At 34.5% G+C, this 27,972-nt stretch overlaps 1 protein-coding gene across 1 annotated transcript in view; it reads right to left on the reverse strand.

Moving 5' to 3' along the window:
- SYCP1 (synaptonemal complex protein 1) overlaps nucleotides 1–27,972 on the reverse strand; it is a 122,862-nt gene that overhangs the window by 84,146 nt on the left and 10,744 nt on the right. Inside the window, exons 9-15 of the mRNA XM_008571278.1 lie at nucleotides 27,270–27,328; nucleotides 25,624–25,693; nucleotides 24,950–25,023; nucleotides 22,637–22,745; nucleotides 6,184–6,278; nucleotides 5,508–5,692; nucleotides 4,228–4,295 (exon numbers count right to left, since the gene is read on the reverse strand). Coding sequence (XP_008569500.1) covers nucleotides 4,228–4,295; nucleotides 5,508–5,692; nucleotides 6,184–6,278; nucleotides 22,637–22,745; nucleotides 24,950–25,023; nucleotides 25,624–25,693; nucleotides 27,270–27,328 — 660 coding nt within the window. The remainder of the gene's footprint in view (nucleotides 1–4,227; nucleotides 4,296–5,507; nucleotides 5,693–6,183; nucleotides 6,279–22,636; nucleotides 22,746–24,949; nucleotides 25,024–25,623; nucleotides 25,694–27,269; nucleotides 27,329–27,972) is intronic.

Here is a 27,972-nt window from a genome sequence, read left to right on the forward strand (position 1 = left end):
GCCAAAAATTTGTGAAGAAATGTAAAATAGTAAAAGAGAAGCTTCAAATTCAACTGAGAAAAACTAAAACCCAAGGAGGAAGAATTAATAGAGTAAACAGAAGCAGACATTTTGCTAAGTATAATATGTTCCAACAGGATACTATATCACTGAAATAGATTACCTGAAGCTCTTGGAAATTTAAATTTTGACAACTGAGGTTTTTAAAATAGCAAAATAGACAAACAGTTAAAGATTGAATTACCAGGGGAGAAGCCAAAAAAAATTTTCTCCAAATTCACAAAAAAGAACAAAGAGGAAGAAGGTATAACACAAAAGTTTAAAAACATGAAGGACAAATCCAGAATTGCCAATGTCTATATATCTGGACTTCCGAGAGAGAGAACTGACACTAGAAAAGAGGAAATAATAGAAAAATATTTTTCAGAGCTAAAGACGACAAAATATCTTCAGATTTAATGAGCCTACCAAAAGAGGTAGCAGAAGAGGTGGGATAAAATTCCGTTTAAAATTTTTTTAATTTGTTTTTAATTGTATATATTTGTAGGGTACAGTGTGTTGTCTCCAATTCCATTTTTAAGTGATATTCTGTCATGCCTGGAGTATTCAAATAAACTCTAATCTCATTTCTCCATTTCTACTCTTTTCCTCACTTGTAGCACTCTCCACCCATCACCAGATTTATCTGCCACACAGAGGTAGGGATCCTTTAATAACGTAAAGCAGATCATGTTTTTCCTCTACTTAAAATCTTTCAATGGTCTTTCTTCACTGTTGGAAAAAAATCAAAATTTATTTCCTTGGCCCTACTTGATTTATCTCCCTGAACTCATTTCATTCCTCTCTCCATATCACTTACACTCAGTCACAGAGGCTTTCATTCAGTCACTTGAAGGACCCAAGCTCCTTACACACCTCAGAGAATTTCTACATGCTTTTCCCTCTGACTGAAAAGCTCTCTTCAACTTCTTATGCTTCACCTAACATAAAATATCTCACTTATTTCTTAGGTCTCAGCTGAAGGTCGCCCTGACCACCAAATCTAAATTAGGCTCTATTATTTTCTTACATTGCATCATTTTTGTTTCCTTCATAGCACTTATCTCAACTTGTAATTAAACATTTATTTGTGATTATTTGTTTAATATGTCTCCCCAAGTAGAATGCAAACCTCATGAAAACAAAGATCATGTCTGTTATGTTCCCTATTATATATCGAAGGCTAAATGAGGAATAAAGATTCCATGTCTTAGTTCAATAGTCAGTGTTATGGATCTAGTAACCAGAGCAGAAGTAATAAAACACACTAGAGGGAGAATCTGTTACATAACCAGATTGAAAGCAAAAATGGGTACATATGCGGGAAAATGACCACAAGAATAAGACCTATTAGAGCAAAATTAGACTGAATTGAAGATGGGAGACACATGAAGCAACAAAGCAAACTGTACCAAGTAAAGATACTGGAAAAAAATTATTTGGCATAGATTTCACAGTTGGCTTCAATTTACTTGCTATGCACTACCCTCATTCTTCAAATGAGCAGCAAAAAGACAGCTGATATCTACACAGTTTAAACTTAGGCAATGAGACAGTTCTTAAATCTGCAACACAGAATAATCAGATTTGTATTTTTAAAAGAACACTCTAGTAGCAACATAGAAAATGAGTAAAAGGTGAATAAAAATGGAAACAAAAAGATTGATTAGCAAGCTATTGCAGTTAGTACTGGTCAGAGGTGCCCAGTCCAGACCTAATGCCAACATATAAGGGGTAGATTAGGTGTATCTGAACAGTACATAGATAAAAAGCAGTTTTAGGATTGAGACTGCTGAGGAGATGGAGAAACACTCCAACCAAGATGTAAGCCTAAGGAAATATCATCAGAAGAATATAAAGTGTAGCCAGGAAGCAAAGCAATAAACAATGAGGGTTGTTGGGGTAATTTAAAATGTTAGGAAAGAAAGGCTAAGCAAATAGAAGGTTGATGAATACAGCAAGGGATGGGTAAAGATGAGGAGAAATGAGGGTAATCTAAAGCATGGTTTGATGATCAATCTGACAAACATAATATGTTCCAGTATGTTTTTCCACATACATCTTCTGCTAAGCCAAGAGAATATACTTGAAACTCTAAAACAAAGGAAGAGAAAATGAGGACTTGAACTGTTCTAGTTCTGTAGGGATGAAAGAAAAGGGAAAGATTCAAAAGATATTTAACAGTTAGGAACTCTTACATTAGTTTGATTTTATGAGTTAGATATTGAGAGTTAGAAACACCAGCACTGGATAGCCCATTAGAAGTAAAGCATAAGGGAGAAGGAAAAGTACAGAATACCATCCAAGATTTCTGGCTTGGAGAACTACGCTATTAGTGAAAGAAGGAAATACACTAATGTTGAGTAACTATGTCATTGTTAATGCTCTTCTACACATAATCATCCTAGACTCCATCATCCTCCAGTATCCTCTGAAACTATCCAAAGCCTCCCTATACCTTAAAGTTTACTTTTAAAATCTATCTCTTCCATAAAGTCTTCCCCAACCCTGCATTACACATTGATATCTTTGGCTTCCTTTTGGTATCAGCATTAACATACCTCCATCAATAAGAAATCTATGAGTATTCGCCTCAAAAATATACATACATATAAGATAAAAATACACATTTTATGTTTATATGTATATATACATACGTATGATGATATTACTCATTATAAAACATATGTAAAACATAAAAATAAATAGAAATAGAAGTTCTAATAATTTCTTCTCTTACCCTAATAGAATTCTTGCTCATCCCTCATTTTGGACACCATTGCTCTAACAGTTTTATCTGTTCAACCTTTCTCCCACAATAATTAGAAATTTCTCAGAAGCATGGTATTTTACTTCTTATAATGTTTACAAGATGTCAACAATATCTATGACAATGCTTAAAAGCACACAAAGTACTATTTCACAATTCTAGGATTCCTTATTCAAACTTCTCACGAGAAAATATCACATGCAGAATTGAAATTTTTTAATATGGCAAATAACATCCACTTAATTTCAATATTAGACTGAATTATTATAAAGAAATATCCATTAGAGATATTTTAAAGACCAAAATTATTCTTTAGTCTATAACATTCAATTTAATAATTCTAAAGAAAGTAGATATATGAAATGATTTAAAACAGTACTTTATACATACTCTGAAGATTAAAAAATTGAATAAGGAATGTATTTACAACCATTCTAATATAAAGTAACACTAAAAAAATAAAATTATTTGCGTTAGTACAATTTCAGATCATCAAGAGTTAACCTATAGTGGAAAGTTAAGTGTTGCAAAAGAAAAAGCATAAACTGTGTTCAAAAGTTCAACCAAACAGCCTAACTACTTGTGAAATGTTAAGCAAACATTGAAGATACTAGGCAATATTAGTTGCAATTATTTTAATTACACAGTATTCAAAGCTAATAATAAAACATAAAAAATTTGGAGATATCTTAGAAAAATATCTGACAATTCAAGAATTTTTTTAATTATAAAAATAATTTTCACTGAAATTTAAAAATATATATTTTGTATCTGTAATTCTCCACATTTGTAGATATGAAGATTTCTATATATAAAGTATGGGTTATTAGATTTAGCTAACTAAATGGTCATAAATTCACAAAATAACTACAAAACTTCTCTCTCTTTTGGACGTGAAAGTTGTTTAATATTAACACCACCATTTGATAAAATAGGGGGCTGGCCAGTTAGTTCAGTTGGTTAGGGCATTGTGTTAATGACACCAAGATTGAAGGTTCAATCTCTGTTACCAGTCAGCTTCCCCTCCAAAAAAAAGCTAGTTGATAAAATAGGATCATACTTTCTTATAAATAGTTCAGAATCCATCATGACTAACCAATGAAATTTCAAAATTCAATTAAAATATAACAAGCTTTTCTCACGAAGAATTATTAAGGCCTCTAAATCCTAAAATAACAAAAATGGAACATAAGCATCTCTTAGGCTCCTTATACTTCTCAATATCTATAAACTACATAATGAAACTGAACAGTCTTTCTTAAGGTTTAAACTTTCTATCTTAAAACAATCAAATAAAATTATCAAATACTCACTATTGGCAAATGACAGAAGAGAAATCATATTTCATTCTGAAATTGTGTTTATGCTTTTATAACTAGCTAAGATTATCAAAGCACACATATTATTCTAAATCTTACCCAGTTCAGTTGACTTCTTCTGAAGCTCCATGGTAAATATTTTCAGTTGATCTTCGTTTTTTTCCGATCTTGTAAATATATTATTTTACAATGTAAAATATTCTATTAGTTAGAATTCATCTAAGAACTATAACAGGTACAATTTAGCAACTGATATATCTTAGCATAGGTTAACCTACTCAATAATTAAACATTTATTGAGTACCTACTCTGTGCCATATACTGCAACATTTTAAAATAAGATACTACTATAACTACATAATTGTATATTAACTACATCTACATAAAACCTCAAAGTTTATGATTATAATTTATCTCTTAGCTATTGATGAAAATCAAATTAATCCATCCCAGAACTTTGAAAGAGATTGAATCCTGCCTTAGTAAAATATAAATAAGAGACAATGTATAATTTGCTTAATTTCTATGGCTTTCCTTTTCATCAATCTATTAAACTGAGGTAACTGGCCAGATGAATCTAAGGTAACTTACAATTTTAAAATTAGAAAATTGCCAGGATAGGCCAATCAAGAATATAAAAGATTAGAGGAGCTAATAAAGAAGTTAGCTTTCTTTCCCTTACCATGCATAAGCTAATGGAGTAGAAATACCTCAAGGCCAGGCCATGACTTCAGAGAGAAACCTGTTCCTCTCCCTTATTCTACCAAATATTCATACCAAATATATGAATATTTCCTTCATATAAAGTAGAGAAAATTAGATCAAGTCTTTAACACTCAAGTTTTAGACAAACTACAAATATTAAGATGAAATGAAAACATTAAATGTATTTTATATACAGTTAATCATATTTATTAATCCATTAATATAAAAATATAGATTACTACCTACTCTATACAAGGCTAGTTGATAAATTTTATAAGAAAGAAGGTTGCAGACCCCTCCCCACCCCCTCCAATAACACAAGCCACACAGCCTGGAAGTTATCTCTACAAAGCTAATAACAATCCACAGTTCCATTAAATATGACATTTCACTACATCAGTCCTTATGAAGTTGTCTTTACAGCTTGACTCTATGGCAAAGTGCACATGGGAACAATCCTAGAAAAGGCCTGCTTTTAAATCTTTCCCTAGGACACCTGCCTACCCAGTACAAACTTGTTAAATGTATTCCCACTTCATACATAAAAAAAAATAGGCATGGTTACAGTTGTTATAGAAATTACACATCAGTTGGCAATAAATAGAAAATGACACTAAACATTAAAGTAAGTTATTTTTATTGACTGATTTTATTAAAAATAAGAAATATTTTACCTTTGCTGTTCTGTTCTCACTAATTCTTTCAAGTTGCAGATTGTAGTTTTTAGTTCAGTAACCACAAATGAATGAGCAGCTTTAGCTTGATTAAATTCCTCCATTTGAGCTTCTTTTTCTCCAGTGAGCTGATATATCGTTTTTGTTGCTACCTGTAAATCTTCCTCTAAAGACTTTTGAGAATTCTAAATGAAATTTAGTACAAGACAAAAGCAATGATCCAGAGGCTTTTTTTAAAAAAAAAGCTTAACTCATCTGCTTCTGTCAATTTGCTGTCCCCTTTCCCCTCCACATCATCCTACCCATCATCCTTCTTCCTCACCCTGGAATGCCCACCCACTGATCTTATTCCAATTCACCATTCTCCTAATCCCACCTATAGTTCCAATTCCTCCATGGAGTCTTCCTAGCCAATCCAGACCACTGTGTTATTTCAATTCTTAGAACTATTATAGCAATTTTTTGCCTGAATCACTCTGTTGATACCCAGCATGATCTTGTATTTTAGTTATACTTTTGATGTTTTTATTCAATGTCCCTAACTATAAGCATTTTGTAGACTGGTACTGTCTTCTTTTGAAGCTCTGGGTACTTATAAATAGTATTAACATTCGATCAATATCTGTTGACTGATAGTGTGAGACTTATTACACATTAATTAGTTTTTAAATCATACCACACTTGCTTGCAAAGATGTTTTAATATCTTCTAGTTCTGATGTCAAATGATCCTGCTTCTCATTTGATTCTTTTAAATTTTCACTCTGTAATTCTGAAAGAGAAAGTTAGAGATAGGTAGTACTTAATAGAAAATACACACCAAGAAAACTAGTTGTTATTTGTAACAATTACTCTTTTTCCTCCACTAGATAACAGTTCAAAATGAAGGAGAATTATGCAAATATAGAAACACTAATATTGGTCATCATCAATCTTTACAGTCTTTTCAAGATTATTATCTCCCAAGAACTCAAAGATGAATATTTAAAGATTTTCAGTGCTACATTTTTTATAATAGCAAAACATTGAAAACAATGTAAATATCCAAAAGTGGACAAGGTAAGTACATGGGATGGTATAACCATGTAGCCACTAAAAATTATGGTGGAGACCTTATTTATTGATTACTAATTTGGACAGATATTCCTAAAATATCACAGAATAAAAAGGGTGGTTAAAAACAGTATTGAATTGTGGGAGGATGGTGGACTAGAGAAACCTATGACATGTTTCTCCCACAGAAGAAGACCAGAATAGGCCCTTCACTACTAGCACTGCACTCTCCGGTGACATCGTCAGGAACTGAGACCATCACCTGCCTTCTCACCTGAGTTTTGCCCCAACACACTCTGTTGTTGCCTGTAGCATACATTCAACCACTGCAGTTTCTAGAAACCACCCAAACTGGCACTAAAGCTCTGACCAGGCCAAACACCCACAGGATCCCTGCCCACACTGCTACACCAGTCAGCCCAGCCATGTGCGGGTTCCCTGCCACAGCCACCTACAGTGCAGCAGATATTGCCAGCGGCCATCTATGCCCCAACACCAGCCAGACCAACCACGTGCAGGACCCCTGGCCAAGCAGCCTCTACAGCTAGCTCAGCTTCTTGCAGGTCCCCCAGCCATAGTTGCATACAGAGCAGCTGCTGCCATCATAGCCATCGCACCAGCAGGACCAGATGGGGCTGAGGTAGTGAGATCCTGCTGTGAATTAAACCCCAAAGCTCCAGACAGAGTGAGTGAGGCAGATGCAATCTCCAGAACCACTGCTCCTACAGCAAATTAACCCACAGCTGCCAGGGCCACTTAGGGAGTGATTAAAGAAGTGGCAGACCCCAGCACCACTGCCCCTGCAGCAAATTGACCCTGCAGCCACCAGGGCCACTGCAGATGAGAGTGGGGCAGTTATAGCCATTTCTGTTACTACTGTTACCACAAGGTAGCTCCACTGCAACCTATGACAGCACCAAGGACACCACAGATGAGAGTGAGGCAGTTCCAAAAGCCAGTGGCATCACTGCCCCCAAAGAGTAACCCCCCTACTGCTGCAGACACCGCAGAAGCATCAGAGGCTATTGCAACTAATAGTACCACTTGCCACCCCATAAGGTAACCCTGCTATCACTGCAGACACAGCAAACTCAAGGAAAGCAGTTGGAGCTGCCAGTATAGTTCCCACCCTCACAAGGTAAACCTACTGCTGTGGACACTGTAGATGCAAGTGAGGCAATTACAGCCCATGGTGCAACTGCCACCTCTGAAAGTTAACCCAGCTGCTACTGCAGTCACTGTAGCTGCACAGGCAGATGTGGAGGTCACAACAGCCAAAGCTACCCAGGTATAGCCAAGTGGGCAGCTAGTGCACATCACTAAAGCAGTCACTGCCACTACCCACACTGCCAGATAGCCACCATCATTGTACAAGCAGCCTGCCACCACTGGAGCCACTGCTGCCACACAGGCAACCCGCCAAAGTCAACACCACAACCACTGCCACCATGAGGGTGGCCTGCTACTATAGCAGCAGCCATAGCAGCCACTGCAGCTAACCACTCATCTGAATTGAAACAAAAAGGGCCACCAGCAGAGTCCACAGAAAGAGAGTAATAGAAGAAGGAACTGCTCTTCCAAATGAATAAGCATCAACATAAAATTACTAAAAATATGAAAAAGAAAAAAATAAGAAAATACGAGTCCACCAAAAGAATATAATGACTCTCAACTGCCAGACCCCATAGAACAGGAAACACTTGAAATGACCGAAAGGAAATTCCACGTAAAAATCTTTATGAAACTCAATGAGATACAAGAAGATGCATTTAGATGACACAATGACAAAACTATCCAGGATATGAAGGATGAAATCTACAAAGAGATTAATACTTTAATAAAGAATGTAGCAGAACTCATGGAACTGAAGAAGTCATTAAATGAAATAAAAAACATAACTGAAAGCTTAAGCAACAGGATAGAGCAAGCAGAAGAATCTCTGATCTTGAAGACAATCTCTTCAAAATAACTCAGGCAGACAAAAAAAAAAAAGAACAAAGAATTTTTTTAAATGAAGATAATCTAAGAGAGATAGCAGATAATCTTAAGTGGACAAACATCCAAATCATGGGGATTCCTGAAGGGGAGGAGAAAAGAAAGGCATTGAGAACATATTCAGTGAAATAATGGCAGAAAACTACCCAGGTATAGGGACAGACATGGACCTTCAGACTCGAGAGGCTTAAAGATCCCCAAGCAGTTTCAATCCAAAAAGGTCCTCTTCAAGACACATTACAGTCAAACTGTTCAAAGTCAATAACAAAGAGAGAATCCTAAAAACAGCAAGAGAATAGCATCAAGTCACATATAAAGGAGTCCCCATCAAACTAAGAGCAGACTTCTCAACAGAAACCCTACAAGCCAGAAGAGAATGGGATGATATATTTAAAATACTAAAAGGAAAAAACTGCCAGTGAAGAATACTATATCCAGCAAAGCTATCATTCAGAAATGAAGGAGAAATAGCCCATTTCCCAGACAAACAAAAACCACGTGAGTTCACCACCATGACCAGCCCTACAAGAAATCCTCTAAGGAGTCCTGCAACTGGAATCCAAAAAAATGATACTCACTTCCATGAATGCACAAGAAAAAACAAAACCCACAAACAGAACAAAAATGCAAATGAGAAGCAGAAAGAAATTTTATCTTACCACCTCAAAAAATCAAAAACACCAAAGAAAATAAAAGAGGAAGAAAGAAACATGAGAAATTCAAAATATACAAATGAAAATCAATAAAATGCCAGAAACATCACAATACTTTACAGTAACAACCCTAAATGTAAATGGATTAAATTCCCCACTCAAAAGATACAGACTGGCTAATTGGATTAAAAAGACAGACTCCACTATATGCTGTTTACAAGAGACACACCTCACTTGTAAAGACACGCACAAAATAAGAGTGAAGGGATGGAAAAGATATACCATGCAAATAGAAATCAAAAACTAGCAGGAGTAGCTATTCTTATATTGGATAAAATAGACTTTAAACCAAAAAATATAAAAAGAGACAGAGAAGGCTACTATATAATGATAAAGAGATCTATCTAGAAAGAAGAAATAACAATCATAAACATATACACACCCAACACTGTAGCACCCATATACATAAAGCAAACACTATTAGACTTAAGGAAAGAGATAGACTTTAGTACTTTAAAAAAGAACCAATACTAGAATAGTAGGGGACCTAAACACCACTCTGTCAACATTGGACAGATCACCTAGGCAAAAAGTCAACAGAAAAACACAGGATTTAAACCACACTTTAGACTAATTGGACTTGCCAGATATCACAGAACATTTTATCCAGCAACTACAGAATATACATACTTCTCACCAGCTCATGGAACATTCTTCAGGATAGACCACATGCTAGGTCACAAATCAAGCCTCAACAAATTTAAAAATATTGAAATCATTTCAAGTATCTTTTCAGACCACCATGGATTAAAACTAGAAATCAACAAGTGAAACTCTGGAAATTATAAACACACAGAAATTAAACAGCATGCTCCTGAATGACATATGGGTCCAAGAAGAAATTAAACAGAAAATCAAAAAATTTCTCAAAACTAATGAAAATAATGAAACATCATACAAAAACATGTGGGATGCTGCAAAAGGAGTCCTAAGAGGGAAGTTTATTGCATTAAATGCTTATGTCAAAAGTATAGAAAGTTTTCAAATTAGCAACCTAACACTATACCTCAAAGAATTAGAAAAACAAGATCAATCCAATCTTAAATGTAGTAGATGGAAAGAAATAAAGATCAGAGTTGAACTAAATGAAATAGAAACCCAAAACACAATACAAAAGATCAATCAAACAAAAAGTTGGTTTTTAAAGAAGAAATAAAATAGACAAACCATTAACCAGACTTACTAAAAAAAGAAGAGAGAAGACCAAATAACAAAAATTAGAATGAAAAAGGAGACATAACAACCAATACCACAGAAATATAGAGAATCATTAGAGACTATTATGACCAACTTTATATCAAAAAATTTGAAAACCTGGAGGAAATGGTTAAATTTCCAGGCACATACAAAATACCAACACTAAAACAAGAAGAAATAGAAAACCTGAACAGGCCAATAACAAGGAAAGAGACTGAAGCAGTAATCAGAAGTCTTCCAACAAAGAAAAGCTCGGGACCAGATGGCTTTACTGCTGAATTCTACCAAATATTTAAAGAGGATTAATACCAATTCTCTTCAAACTTCCAAAAAATTCAAGCAGAGGTCATTCTCCCCAAAACACTCTATAAGGCCCGTATCACCCTGATACCACAGCCAGACAAAGATTCAACAAAAAAAGAAAACTACAGGCCAATATCCTTGATGAACACAGATGTAAGAATCCTCAACAAAATATCAGCAAACTTAATACAGCAACATGTCAAAAAAATTATACATCATGATCAAGTGGGATTCATCTCAGGGATGCAAGGATGGTTCAACCTAAGCAAATCAATAAATGTGGTACATCACATCAACAAAATCAAGGACAAAAACCATATGATTATCTCGATTGATGCAGAAAAAGCATTTGACAAAATTCAATATCACTTTGTGGTAAAGACTCTCAGCAAATTAGGTATAGAAGGAAAGTATCTCAACATAATAAAAGCCATATATGACAAACCTTCCATCAATATCATCCTGAATGGGGAAAACTTGAAAGCTTTTCCCTTGAGAATGGGAACAAGACAAGTATGCCCACTCTCACCAATCCTACTCAGCATAGTACTGGAAGTAATAGCCAGAGCAATCAGGCAAGACAAAGAAATAAAGGGCATCCAGATTGGAAAAGATGAAGTCAAATTCTCCCTTTTTGCAGATGACATGATCCTATATATAGAAGAGCCCAACATCTCTACCAAAAACTCTTAGAGTTGATAGGCAACTTCAGTAAAGTTGCAGGATACAAAATCAACACACAAAAATCAGTAACATTTTTATACTCCAATGACGAACTAGCAGGAAAAAAATCAAGGAAGCACGCCTATTTACAATAGTTACCAAAAAAAAAATAAAATACTTAGGAATCAACTTAACCAAGGAGGTGAAAGATTTCTACAATAAAGACTAAAAATCACCGTTGAAAGAAATTAAAGAGGGCACAAAATGATTGAAAGAAGTTCCTTGCTCCTAGATTGGAAGAATTAGCATTATGAAAATGTCAATACTTCCCAAAGTGATCTACAGAGTCAATGCAATCCCCATCAAAATACCAATGATGTTCTTCACAGAAATAGAAAAAACAATCCTAACATTCATATGAAACTACAAAAGACTCCAAATAGCCAAACCAACCTTGAGCAAAAAAAATAAAGCTGGAAGGCCAGCCCATGGCTCACTTGGGAGAGTGTGGTGTTGATAACACCAAGGCCAAGGATTAGGATCCCTATATAGGGATGGCCGGTTAGCTCACTTGGGAGAGCATGGTGCTGACAGCACCAAGTCAAAGGTTAAGATCCCCTTATCAGTCATCTTTAAATAAATAAATAAATAAAGCTGGAGGCTTAACACTACCTGACTTCAAACTACAATACAAAGCTACAGTTACCAAAACAGCATGGTACTGGCATAAAAAATAGACACTTAAAACAATGGAACAGAATAGAGAACCCAGAAATCAATCCACAAACAAACAGCCAATTAGTCTTTGACAAAGGAACCAAGAACATTCATTGGGGAAAAGACTGCCTCTTCAATAAATGGTGCTTGGAAAACTGGACATCCATATGTAGAAGAATGAACTAGACCTGTGCCTTTCACCATATGTCAAAATCAACTCAAAATGAGTTAAAGACTTATATATAAGACCTGAAACTATAAAGCTCTAAAAAGAAAATACAAGGGAAATACTTCAGGAAGTAGGACTGGCAAAGAATTTATGAAGATGACCCCCAAAGCACAGGCAACAAAAGAAAAAGTAAACAAATGGGATTATATCAAATTAAAAAGCTTCAGCACTGCAAAAGAAACAACAGAGCAAAAAGACAACCTACAGACTGGGAGAAAATATTTGCAAACCACCCATCTGACAAAAGATTAATATCCAGAATATATAAGGAACTCAAACAACTTAACAATAAAAACACAAACAACCTGATTGAAAAATAGGCAAAGGAACCAAATAGGCATCTCTCAAAGGAAAATATACAAATGGCCAAGAGACACATGAAAAAGTGCTCAACATCACTCAGCATCAGGGAAATGCAAATCAAAACCACATTAAGATGCCATCTCACCCCAGTCAGACTAGCTATCATCCAAAAGACAGAGAACAACAAATGCTGGCAAGGACGTGGTGAAAAGAGAACCCTCCTACACTGTTGGTGGGACTGTAAATTGGTGCAGCCTTTATGGGAAATGGTATGGAAGTTTCTCAAACAAATACAGATAGATCTATCACATGACCCAGCTATTCCACTGCTGGGTATATACCCAAAGGAATGGAAAGCATCACGTCGAAGAGATACCTGCACCCCCATATTTATCACAGGTCTATTTACAATAGCCAAGAGTTGGAACCAACCTAAATGTCCATCATATGACAACTGGATAAGGAAAATGTGGTATATATACACAATGGAATATTACTCAGCTATAAAAAAGAATGAAATATTGCCATTTGCAGCAACATGGATGAACTTACAGAAAAATCACATTAAGTGAAATAAGCCAGGCACAGAAAGAGAAATACCATATGTTCTCACTTATAAGTGGGAGCTAAAATAAAAAACATATAAATAAAACATAGGAAGAAAGATACAACATTCACAATAATACATTGAACTTTCAAAAGCACAGCTGAAGTCACTAGAAGTGGGAAGGGAGGGCGGAGGAAGGAATAGGTAAAGGGTCACGAATAGCAATGATAGTGTATATTATTGAATATAATAATTATTCTGATGTGAGCATCACATATTGCACATGAGTTTTTGATGTTCAACTCTCTACTCCACAGGTACGTACAATCATCTTTTTACAATAAAAATAAATAATTTAAAAAGTAATAATAAATAAATAATAAAAACAGTATCTATGTAAACAATGCATGTAAAAGGAAAGGCTATAATTAAAATATTAAAAGCAGTCTATCTCCTAATGGTGAAACTATTCATGATTTTATTTTCATTATTGTCTATCTTGATTTTTAATTTTTTAAAATGTTACATTTCTTCATTTAAATATTAAATTATGAAAAAAAAAGCTTTCAACCACACTAATAGCTAATGTTGACTAAATACTAAGACTTAGGTATTAGACTCTGTGCTTTATATGTGTGCATTCACTTTTTAACCTCAAAAACACTTAGGAAAAAAAGAACTTCATGATCTTCTCTGATTCAAATAATACTATTTCCTCTTACTAGCCACCTGGCATTGAGCATGATACTTAACCAGTCTGACTATACTTTTCCCACCTAGAAAATGAGAATAATGACAACTATTCCTATCTTGAAGAGTTGCTGTTAGGATTAAACAAGATAACACAATTTAAAATGTTTAATCAGTGTGTAGTATATAATCAATTAATGTTAACTATTACTATAATAATGACAATGGTGATGTATGCTTGACACCGGACCTTAATATTCATGGTATTTATGACACAAATGGCCAGGCGGACAAATGAACAATGACTAGCGCTGATGAGTACTCACTAGAATTTCTGGGAGTATACAATACAGGGGGCACCAAATAGGATAAGTAAGGATTAGAGGTAAGGGGAGGCAATGATAGACAGGGAAAGTACAAGGAAGGCCAGTAAAGCAGATCACAGACAGGTAAAAGAACACGTACGAAGGCAAAAATAGAAGACACAGGATGACATGTTCTCGAGTATATAGGAATTATATTTTATTAGCATAAGGCTTAAAGTATAAGGGAGGAGGCATAACAGATATGATTGGAAAGCTAATAAGGACAATACCATAATGGGATTTATATAACTTGCTCAGAGTCTTATGGTTCATAAGTCATGAAGGTCATGCAAAACAATGAAGGATGTTAAGCAACAGAATGATGTTTCAGGCTTATTTTTTTAAAAAAGCATTCCAATCTGAAAAAACTGTATACAATAAAACGGTCAGCGGTCCAACTCTGAGAAAAAAATAGGAAAAATAGATCTGAAGAGTGGGAAATGATGATTAATGACTGTGGCGTTCACAATAATACTATTTCTTACTGTCTGATGATAAATTTCTCTTCTGAGAAATTATAATTACAAACTAGCCCTTAGGCATGTATAGAAACTGAATGTACACTGCCTGAATGTTCAAAAGAGTTCCCAGCTAAAACTTAATTTTAAGTGCTCCTAAGTACCCCCCCCCAGAATCCCAGAAACTGCAAATACAAATTTTCTCTGTAAAAATATACTTCTAATACAAGCCTTAAAGAATTTCCACAGATGAAATGACATGACCTCACAATCAAAAAACACAATAGGAAACAAAGTACCATAAGCAGAGACAGCAAGATGAACAAAAGGCCAACTTGAACCCACAAAGATTGCAGATATTAGAATTATTGCCTATAGAATTAAAAAATAAGTATTATGACATTCTTTAAAAACTAAAAGAAGATATCAATAAAACAAATCAAGCTCCTAGAAATGACATATAAAATTGAAACCGAAAATTGCACTGTGATAATGTTAAGCTATGTCACTCAACAAATACTCCTCTAAAAGGAACAAAAATTCAGGATCAAATATTAAGAATAGTAAAAGCATTAAATTCCTGAAAAAACAATAAGAATTTACCAGGCCACAGTGAAGAGAAAATAGAAACCTAGAGAAACAAGCTATCCATAGAACCTACTTTTGTCCTGAGGGGATCTGTAGATCCTGGCAAAGTTGGACTTTTGATTTGAAATTATGATAGGATAAGGAAAAGAAATATCAAAACACAAAGACTACACAAGGTCGAAGGAGTACAAGAAGAAATTTTTGTATAATAAGTTGGGACATTCCTGATGAAAGGAGAAAGCAAAAGTAACCAACCTGCAGGCAGACCTGAAGCCCAAATTCACATAACCTAAGTGGTTCAGAGAACCCAAGCCTTGAAACTGACTTAAGATTGCCCCAGTTGAATAGAGCCACCATGCACATGGCAAAAGTAAATGCAAATGCTCCCAGGGAAGAGTTAAGTTATCTACATATTAGCCAGGCCTTAAATTATTCCTAAAAAAATTAAAATATCAGAAACAAAAAACAAACTGAGGATCACAACCATTTAAGATAAAGAATTACCAAGTTGGTAGGTTAGCTCAATTGGTTAGAGTGCAGTGTTATAACACCAAGGTCAAGGGTTTGGATCCCCACACCGGTCAGTCACAAAAAAACAACAACAACAAAAAAAGAATTATGTGAAAGTAACTATAAAACAGCTATGCTTATTTCATTTAAAGAAACAGAAGACAACCTTGAAAATAAGAAATAGAAAGCTACACAGAGTAGAATAGCAGATTTGAAAAAGAAAAATAACATCTCAAAATAAATATCTTAGTAACAAAATAAAATGGAGGAGTTTTATAATGGGTATGAAACAAATGAAAAGAGAATCCATGAATTACAAAATAGGTCAAAAGCAATTATCAGGAATAAGGCATAGAAAGTCAAAACTATTAAAATATGGAAAACAGATTAAGAGTCACAGAAGACAGAATCAGAAAATTAACATAGTTTTTTTTTTTTTTAACTCATTTCTTTTACTCAGAAGGTGAGGAAACAGAGCATAAAGTAAATATATCTAAAATAATTTTTTCTGAGAATTTTCAAGAAGCAATAATAAAGGACACTAATTTACAGATTCAAGAAACTATAAAATAAAACTAAATCCATATCTTAACATACCATAGTGTAAATGCGAAAAAAATCAAAGACAAAGAAAATCTGAAAAGCTACAAGAAAGGGAAAAGATACCTTATCTTCAAAGGTTCAATAGTTAGATTGACAACTGACTTCTTAAAATTAACAAAGGAAACCAAAAGAAAGTAGAATAATACCTTCAATGTGCAAAAGAAATTTCTATAAATTGCAAGTAGTGTGTCAAACTTGAAATACATACATGCAAAAATATCCTTTACAGATGAGAATAAATAAATTTTCAGAAAAGCATAATCTGTGAGAGCTCATCAGAAACATATACTAACTAAAAGAGATTCTAAATATTCCTCTTTAAGGCAGAAAGAAAAAGATCTAAATGAATGGTTTAAGATACAAAAAGAAGATATTGATAAAATTAATAAACATTTTCTGTACAAAATAGTAATAATAATGTCTTGTCTATAGAATTAAAAAACACAACAAAAAAAGAAGAGGAGGGGACTCAATGGAATAATGTTCTGAAGTCCTTCAATAGCCCAGGAAACAGGTAAATGCATTCATTACACTTTGATAAGTAATCAATCCATGCTGTAATCTCTCCAGTAACAGAATAGGAACAAAGTATACAATGTTCAAAGTAGTCAGGGAAAAAATTGGAATAATAAAAAATAATGCAACTGGAACTTCCTACTTCTAGGAAGATGGAGTTGATATACTACTTTACCATATTCCTCCCAAGTACAACCAAAAACTCTTGACATTATATAAGAAAGAAATATAAGAAAACTATGAAAGGTGGAGAGAAGGAAACAGCTAGAGTACTCCAGACCTGAGAAACAACATAGCAAGAAGACCCCTGTTGAGGGGGAGGTGGTTGTTGGGGTTATTTTATTTTAGGGGTTTGTTTCATTTGGGGTTTTTGTTTTGTTTTGGGGGGGTCGGGGTTTTTTGCATGGGGGTGTGTTGTTGTTGGGGTTTGGTTTTTTTTGTTTTTTTTTTTTTGCCTCACATATCCCACAGACTGACAGCTGAAGAAGCTAGCAACCTGGAAACACAAATAAGCACAAACGAAAAACAGCTCCAACAAAAATCTTCTCTCTCTAGCCAAAGGACCAGGAAAGGGGCAACCTAGAAAGACTACTCCAGCCAAATATCACATAAAAAAAACTGTGTGTCCCATGCCACCTATGCCAACAGATGCCAAATGGGAATCCTAGACTTCCAAACTTACCAGGCTATGATGAGGCAGTATAACACCCCCACTGAGGTGACGTCAGAGAAAGTTAAATAGGGAGCCATGTCCTTCATCCCCACCAGCCAGAAAGAGCCCCCCATCCCCAGCAGAAGCAGTAGAGATCCCATGGGAGGCCTGGATGTCCATTCCCATCCAGTAATAACAAGGCATCTCTCCCACACCCCCCAAGGTAGTGGGAAGAGGCCTAGAACAGAGCCACAACTTTCACCAAACCCAATTATAACAAGGCCACCCCCACTGTGGTGTTACTGAAGACCACATGGGGAACCATAAGTACCAACCCACCCAGCAATAACAAGGAACACCCCTCTAAGGTGTCAACCAAGGCCAGTGGGAAGCCTGAACTTCTACCTCCACCTGGAAGTAACAAAGCATCATCCTCCTCTTTCCCTGACAGAACAGTGCCAAAGAAAGCCTGCTAAAACAAATAATACAAAAACATCTAGGATTCATCAATAATCTCTCATCATAACAAGATTCAGAACAATCTCAAACTAAATAAAAAAAGACAATCAATAAATGCCAACAAGATAAAAGACTGTTAGAATTAAAAAGATTTTAAAGCAAATAGAAATGCTTCAACCAGCCATTACAAACACATTTGAAACAAATGAAAATTTAGAAAGCTTTCAGTAAAGAAATGGAAAGTCTCACCAAGAAACAGAAGATGTTTAAAAAAAAGAAAAGACTGGAAATTTTAGAACTGAAAAATACAATGATGAAAATAAAAAGCTCCATGGATGGGCTCAACAGCAAAATGGAGGGGCCAGAGGAAAGAATCAGTGAACTAGAAGATAGGACAATAAAAATTAGCCAACCTGAAAAACAGAGAGAAAATAGACTGAAAAAAAAAATCAGAATAGCCTCAGGGACCTGTGGGACCATAACAAAAAATCTAAGTTTCATATCATCAGAGTCCCTGAAGGAGAACAGATAGAGAGCAGAATTGAAAAGTTATTCAAATAAATAATGGTGAATATTTCCCAAACTTGGCAAAACACATAAACCTACAGATGCAAGAAGTTTATTAGCAAACCTCAAAGAGAACAAATCCAAAGAAATACATGCCAGTACACGTTATATTTAAACATCTGAAAACAAAAAACAAAGAGAAAAATCTTGAAAGTAGCCAGAGAAAAACAATACCTTATATACACGGGAAAAAAGAATTAAAATAACAATAGATTTCTTATCAGAAATCATGGAAGCCAGAAGGCTACAGCACAAAATTTTTTAAGTAATGAAAGAAAACAACTGTCAACCAGGATAACCACTAGAAATGTCTTTCAGAAAGGAAGGAGAAATAGACATTCTTAAATGAAGGAAAACCAAGAGAATACTTTGCTGTATTATCCTAAAAGAATGGCTAAAGAAACTCCTCTAAACAAAACGAAGACAATTAGAGAAGGCTTGACAACATCAGAAAAGAAGGAAGAACATAATATGTAAAAGTATGAATAAATACAATAGGATTTTCCTCTCCTCTTCAATTTTCCAACTTATGTTTGATGTTTTGCTTTGTTTTCATTGAAATATGATTGATTGTACATATCTGTAGGACACAGTATTGAATATCAATACCCGAATGCAATATGTGAAAAAAGAAAATATGAGAAAGAAAAACTACAAACCAATCTAACTCATGAACATAAATACAAAAACTCCAAATCAAAAATTTAATCAAGAAATATATAAAACTGAAACAATATATAAAAATAATAAAACTAAATTTATAAGCAAGAATAAAAAATTGTTTAACATTAGAAAATTAGGCTTAACATTAGAAAATAACCACTAATAAATTAAAAGAGAAAATCATATGAAAATCTCTATATATACTCCAAAAACATCTGACAAAAGTCAATATCCATTCGTTATAAAACATCTTGAGATAATCAAAATAGACAGTAACTACCTTTTGGAAAACAGGGATTCAATGATAAATAAGCATATTGTCAGCAACTAGCTTTGTGCCTGGCATAGAATAGAAGAGGGGTCAAGAGAACTTGAAAGAATGAGTGAATAATGGTTTGAAAGTATAAAAGAGAACCAAAAAGAAGTTTGCAACTGCCTTCCAACTCCATTTGATGTAGAAAACTGTGCAGCCTCCATTCAAAACAACAGCTGAGGAAGTAGAGACCTCAAGTTTAATTAAAGTCAGAAGAGAAAGGAAACTTGTATTAATAGGCTGAGGAAAAAAGAAATTTTATATACTATATAAAACGAGCAAGGGTTTCAAAGACAAAGTTTGGAAAGGAGAGAAACAATGGGAGGTTAAGACAGGGAGAAAACAAAATTAACATAAGAATGAGAGTAATGGGTTTTAATCAAGATGGTTGATATTTGGCCTCATGGGAAAATCCAAACTCCCTCCAAGCAGAATCCTATTTAAAAGAATTCTTAACACAGGAGAGAGAAAATAAATATTCAGAATTTTCTCTCCTTAAATTTTTTAAGTTTTTAATAACTGATACTCTTTAGCAACCAACAAGTATTGGCAAGTGACAAAATAAATTAGATAATAACAAGCAAATATTATCATGATAATTTAAATGGGTAGTTCCAGGCAGGGTGGAGTAGTCAGTAGCAAAGCAACTCTCCTGCTGAAAATAAGCAGAAAAGACAGAAAGGGGAAAAAAGAACTAAACGGGTTAGATTTCTAAGAGAAAACTGCTGAGAAGTGAACTGACAAAGCACAGCTGAGCAACAGACAAAGATGCTGGCTTGGCCCAGGCAAACGGACAGAAAAACCAGCATACCTTTTAGGGGTCTCAAAGAGCTAGAAAACAAAATTGGAGACTTGAAAAACCTCATATACTTGGCTAATTTCCTTCCATTCAGCTCAGTCTATAACTGGATTAGATAATCAGCCCACCACACCCACAATTTCTCCCTAGCAGAGAAAAGACAACATCATAGGGAACCTCTAACTTTTCTTATTAAAATGTATAGAATTCAATAAGAAATTAGTAGGCACACCAAAAGATAAGAACAAATGACCAAAGAGCAAGATAAAAAAAAAAAAAAAAGAAAGAAAGAAAGAAGGAAAGAAAAAAGACTAGTGGTTTCCATGGTGCTGGGGAAAGGAGGGAATGAAGAGTTTTTGTTTATTAGGTACAGAGTTTCCATTTTGCAAGAGGAAAAGAGTTCTGGAAATAGTTGGTGGTGATGGTTGCATAAAAATGTGAACATACTTAGGATCACTGATCGCCACCTAATACTACTTAAAAATGGCTAAGACGGTAAATTTTACATTATGTGTATCTTACTACAGCTTTTAAAAGAACTAATAGAAACAGACCAAGGAAAAACAGACATTGAAGTAAACAGAAAATAACTATAAAATATCATTCAAAAAAATTTTTTTAAATTTTGATTATTAAAAGAGGAGAAGGTAACCAGAAAGTTGGAAACATAAAAAAAAAATGGAAATTATAGAAGGAAAAATATATGATTAATCTTAAATTTAAGAAATCAGCAAGATGGGTTTAAAGCAAATTAGACGTAGTAGAGGCAGGATTAGATGACAGGCCAATAGGAAATATACAAACCAAAACAAAGAGAAAAAATGGAAGATACATACATATGGCAAACAATGAAAAATAATTTAAATGAACACATTATGAGCCTACAGAATCACACAGAATTACAGTTATTTATTACCAATAAGATGTTTCCAGTTTATATAAGATTAAACATTCGTTCATCCAAACGACTACTGAACTCCTACTATTTGCAAAGCAATATGCTAGGTACTAAAGTTACAGAGATATTTAAGACACAGTCCCTGCCCTCAAGACACAGCCACAGGAGACAGAGGGTAACACGTAAGCCATTATTAAGAATGAGAAAGGGGCCGGCCCGTGGCTCACTCGGGAGAGTGCGGTGCTGATAACACCAAGGCCCCAGGTTCGGATCCCACATAGGGATGGCCGGTTCGCTCACTGGCTGAGCGTGGTGCTGACAACACCAAGTCAAGGGTTAAGATCCCCTTACCGGTCATCTTTAAAAAAAAAAAAAAAAGAATGAGAAAGAGTTCACTAGAATTTAGTCAACAGATTTGGAGTGGAGATAAGAGGCCCACTTTGGGTACAGGAAGTAGCCAAAAGCATGGGCTAAGATAGGAAGAACATAAAATGTAAGGGAAGTTAAACAATATCAATATATCCAGAGTACAGCATATAATAACGACAGTAAGGCAAAATTAGTAGGCATAGGTTAGCAGGAACATGTGAAGAAGAGAGAATGTTTTGAAGAACAGAAAAACAACAAATGCTATAAGACCCCTATTATGTTCTAGAAGGTACATGGTGTTTCACAAATTATACTGTGCCTTCCAAGTGTCCTGCCACTTAAACAACTTTGAAAAATATTCAATAAGAAGATAATCTAAACATGACATGACATTCAAGATCCTTCATAAATGAATCCAAAAATTATTTTACAATCTCATCTGCCTGAGTTGCTTAGATATAGCCACACAAGTCAGTTTATCAAATATACCCTAACTTTCACCCTTCCATGACTTACACAGCCATTTCTTCTACCTACACTGTTTCCTCAAATTCATTACCTAGTGAACTTTTAATCATCCAAGTTACAGTTCAACAGTTTTTCCCTAATGCCTTTCCAAATGTCTCACTCTAGGAAGAATTAGTAACTCCCTCCAAAGTTCTCCTACAAGATTCATTCACTTTTAAAATATTTATCGAGTACCTCATATGTGCTAGGCACTGTTCTAGGCACTTGGAACGCATCAGTAAACATATTTGTCTTTGTGGAGCAAGTTGCTGAAACTTTGAAGAAGGTAAGAGTATGGAAAAGGGGAGAAAAAAGCTCCCCAAAAGATTCTATTATGCCCCCCCCCAACTGATCCAAAGCATTAGGACAAACTTGCAATGAAAGCCAAAATTTAGAACATAACAAGAGAAACACTTAAGACACATAGTTATATTTTCTAATATAAATTCTTACTTGTCTTTTCCTCTAATTGATCGATTTTATCTCTGGATTCCTCTAGCAGAAATGTTAAATCTTTCATTTTATTTTCTTTCTCAGTGTTTTGAATCAATAGTAGTGACACCTAAAATAAAATATTTAAATAATACGTTATAAAGAGTTAAATATGGCACCTTAGCATTTATCATCACCCTACAATTATTTCATGTACTTGTTTACATGCTTTTCAGCAGGCTGTGCCTGGCATTTAATACATGCATACATAGTAAATATTTATTAAATGAATGAATCATTGAATGAATGGACAAACTAGTATGATATATGCAATACTATACTATATAATTCGAAGTATTACTGAGAAGATTTCTGGAAGATTAATGGAGTCTACTAATTCATTCATTGAATAAATATTATTGAGTACTTACCCTGTGCCAGAAACCATAATAAGCAATGAGTAAATTGAGATGAGGGGATTCACCTTCAAGAAATTCACAGACTAGACTGGAAGACAAGCAACTACACCTGAATATTATTAGTAATAGGACAAAAATGTTGTAGGAATCAGGAAAGGAACAACTAAATTAGTCCTGGGAGAAGTAATCAAAAATTAATTCCCAGAGGGCTGAATTGAGTCTTGCTAGTCAAGTAGAAATTAATCAGGCAAACATGAGGAAATGAGCATTGTAGGCTGATTAAGAACACAAGGGATCAAGAGATCATGCTTCATTCAGAGAACTAAAAATATTCAGAGGGCTGGAGTATTGAGTTCATGTAAAGAAAAGGTAAAAGTTAAACTTGTAAATATAAACTGAAGACCTCCAGATTCAAGATGATAAAAATAACTCTGTGCCCTACTGTCATCTCCAAATCACCCCAAAAATAACCAGGAAAACAACAAAAACAGACTTCATTGTCCGTGAAACCATAAGACTCCTATAATCCAAACCACAGATATGTAAAGACGAAAGCAGTTGAAAGGAATGGAAAATGATCTAGCTTAGAAAGTCAAGGTCAAACCTAAGAGCCTACACAAGGAGAAACTAATGAGAAGCAAGATAACTCACCCCAAAGAACCCCAGAATGTTTAAAGAATTAGCAGCAGCAGACTGTGTGTAAGGTGCGTATGAAACAAAAGACTAAGTACAAGGAAACTTTCTGGAAATCTGTAGAGTAGTAAGACCTCCGTGGGAATACCCAGCCTCCCACCCTAGACTCTACTCCCTGACAGACAATGTAGTCTGGAGAACTAACCCTATTCCATCTTTGCAAGGGACTCAAGCATATCAAATTTTAAAAGGTAATCTCTAAACATGGGTATTCCAGGCACAGGGAGGGATGGGGATGAAGGATATAACAGAAAAGTCAGAATACAAAATGGTAAGACTCAACGATAGGTTCCTACCCTGCCCAACCCAGTTCCATAATGCCATCAACCAAATTTATATCTCCAGACAGGAATTTAGAGGAACTCAGAAAAAAAAAATCTTACAACTAATGACATTTAGGAGTCCCCAGCAAAAAGCCTCATCATTTCACAAGGAAGCTCAACAATCTGTAAGCTCTGCCTATGCATACCCACAACTCCAACAAGCTTTTTTTTTAGCACTTCACTCTTAGTATTTTTTATAATAAGCACAATTTTAACTTAAGTAGATAATCTTGTTAACTGTGATTACAAGATATCTTGTGGCAAATCAGAGAAGAAAAACTTCAAAAATAGTGGGAAAGTGACAGAAGAGGATTCTTTTCTATTTATCACTTTCCATATGGGAAGAAGAAGACTCTAAACTGATAGAGTTGGCATAATAATAATCTTGCAACCTTGCAAATGTCAAAGTAGACAGTCTTACCATTTTCAAGTCTTCCACTATGTGACATTAGTAGGTAAAAGCAAAAAAATGCTTTGGTTTCCCTTAATTGGTGTTACAGATAGTATATCTCAAATTAAACTGCAAAATGAAGTTGAGTGGTCAATGATCTTCTTTACATTTTATGATGCTTTTGTCTGAAAAAATTTCTCATAAAATAGTATTTTTTGCAGCAATGTCATGATATAAATATTGTAGAAGATTCATCAATTAAAAACCAAAAGAAGGCTAGAATTCAGTTAGTGTATATTTGAATCAATGAAAATCAATTTGGCTAGGCAAAAGGCTAAATATTTGAACATGTATAATACTAAAATTCTCTCATAGATATTTATCATGCATTCAGCAAATACAAATGTCTTTTGAAATTTTAATGCACACCATAGTGTGAGGGGAAAAAAATTAAGTAACTCATGAATTAGCAAATACAAAGAATATAGAGTTGGTTTAAAAATAAAACCTGCTTGTCCTTGTCATTTACTTCCTTCTTGTATACATCTTCAAGGTGTTGGATTTTTTCATAATCTTCCTTTACTTTAAAAATAGAACAAATATACAGTAAAGTCTTAACATAATTGTATAACCTTTCTACAAAATTTAAAGTTTATTTCACCTCTTTATTTACCTAGAGATTATATCCAATCTCAAAAGTTTCTAATGAACAAAAACTGCTATTTTCTTGCTGCTAACTTTCTGCTTAGTAAAAGAGTGAATTTAAATAATATCAATGTTACAATAATTTAAAATTCTAATTCTTATAACAGCACAAATATAAAAGTTTATTCTCTACAACACACTAATATGAAACAACAGATTGTAAGTATATACAGTTATTGTAATATGCATACTTTACCAAGAAATGTAAAAATAAGACCAAACCACACTTCTAAAAAATTAAATACAAACCATAATAACTTTGATTTTATAGAAAATACAGTTTTGAAGCCAAAAAGTATTTTTAACTTATATTAATTCCTTGCCACATTCCACAAAATTTTTAGGGGCTTACAAAAACAAAGACAATACAAAATATAAAATAGTTGAGGGCATCAGGTTGAGGGATGAAAACATTAACAAAATCTGATAAAAATATAAAGAGCAGAACAGTAATACAAAATTAAATAGGATCCCTACACTTAAAGTGCATTTCCAATCTGGAATTCTCAGCTTGTACACGAAGTTCCTCAAAAGCTATTATCATTTTCTGGAATATAAAGATTAACTTTTAAGATTCTCACTTAAACTTTTTAAATGGCTTTCTTCAAATGATGAAAATACTAACAAATTTGCAACATGTGATTATTAGATTTAAAACAGTACAATTATGAATAATGAAAACCCTATAACTTTGAATAATTAATTTACTAAAAATGTATTGAGCGCCTAGCCTATTATGTTAGTTTCCCAGATGCTTAAAGGCACTGGAGACATGTTATGTAATACAAACAGCAGCAAAATAATTGTTAGTACTCTAGTCATTTACTTAAAAGCACATATCAAAATCTGTAATTTTATATTTATTTGTGCTTGCTTATTTAATTTCTGTCTTCCCCACTATAAAGTGTGGCCTCTCCCCATAAGAGTCCAAAATTACACTTCTGTAACCTGGCAGCATGTGTTCAACAAATCTTGCTTTGCAAAATCAAATGAATTCTACCCTACAGGAACTAACTTATATTCCATTGTAAGAAAGAATAAACATATACACAACAAACATATAAGTATATCAAATAAATGTCATGTGCTCTTCTAAGTGCTCTTTCAAAAAGTTTAATGTGGTGGAGAGATATAGAATAACAGAATAGAAAAATACATTGCTCACTTTGGCAGCACGTATACTAAAATTGAAACAATACAGAAAGGGCCGGCCCGGTGGTGCACTGCTACAGTGCGCCGCTTGGGAAGCGCGGCGGCGCTCCCGCCCGAGGGTTTGGATCCCACATGCAGACCGGTTCCCGCTCACTGGCTGAGCGAGGTGCGGGAGCAACACCGAGGGTTGCGATCCCGGTCCCGGTCCGGTACGGGCGCGACACTGAGGGTTGCGATCCATTGCCGGACACGAAAAAAGACAAAAAGGAAAAAAAAAAAAGAAACAATACAGAAAAAAGGACAAATAAAAATATATTAGATAAAGTAGTAAAGAGGGATAACAAAGAAGCAGAATGAAGTTTGTAAGTGTGCATAACATCTCGGAAACAAAAGTACTAGACAAAGTAAACAAACTCAAAGAACCAAGATCAGAAAGAGCTTGGCAAATCTGAAAAACATTAAAAAGAAAAAAAGTGACTGTAGCGCAAAAGCAAAGTGGAGAATGATAGGAGATGAGACAACAAAGGTAAGCAGGAGCCAGACACAGATTAATAATACTTTATATGTTTTCAAATTAATGGTTATGTGTCACAATGTGCTGGTATCTGACACAGAGTCAACACATATTTGATAAATTAAGTTCATTGTCACTAACATGTAAATCAAAAAGCTACTAAATAACAAAGCATTAATACTCATAGTACAGAATCTTAGGAATATTACTGGTAATACAATCATATATCAACAAATAAATAATGACCCTTTCAGCAAGAACAGTTGCCTATATCTTTGTAACTATCATTCTACTTTGCTTAGAAATTCCTCTATATAAAATATTTAAATTTTCGGGCTGGCCAGTTACTCAGTTGGTTAGAGCATGGTGCTGATAACACCAAGGTCAAGGGTTCGAATCACAATACCGGACAGCTGCCCCCCCACAAAAAAATAATCAAATTTTCACTAACACTTACCTCAATGTTATTATTTAGATCCATATAAACTTGCCTGGTTTCTTCCCGCTCACACTCATCTATTATTAACATTAAAAAATTCAAAATTAAATTTTTAAATACTTATATTGCCAGCAAGACAACACAAAAAATGCCTCAGGAAAACATTAAAATACATAAAATTATGTGTTAATAAAGGGCACTGAGATATATAATTCAGTACTGAGGCTTTTTAAATGGTATTAAAAGCAGTTTGGGTCCAGTCTGGTGTGTAAAAAGCTTGGAAGTCACTATACCATACTAATAACAAGTAAAAAGCTGAACAAACTGGAAAATCAACAACTTTTCTCAGAAGTGAGGACACAGGGCAAACTACCACCCACAGACAGACAGGTGAACGCGGAGAGAATCACAACATACCAGGGCAAAAATCTATGAGCAAAAAACTATGGGAACCAGAGCCAGGGTAAGAAAACCTGAACTATAATTGACAGATTGCTGGCAATCAGTGTGGACAAATCTGAGAGATAAAAACTCTAGGGGGATCAAATCATTAGGAGGGACCCACATTCTTTTGATTTTTACCTCCTGGTACAGTACCAGGTTCTCACAGTGAATACTAAAGAAACATCCCCTCATGTTTCCGGGAGGAAGAGAGGAATAGGTACCACTTGGAAATACACTGATGCACCCTATTATTCTTAACAAGACCTGCCCTCAGAAG

Source organism: Galeopterus variegatus, unplaced genomic scaffold (genome assembly GCF_000696425.1).
Source record: "Galeopterus variegatus unplaced genomic scaffold, G_variegatus-3.0.2 Scaffold674, whole genome shotgun sequence".
Classification (NCBI taxonomy): Eukaryota; Metazoa; Chordata; class Mammalia; order Dermoptera; family Cynocephalidae; genus Galeopterus; species Galeopterus variegatus.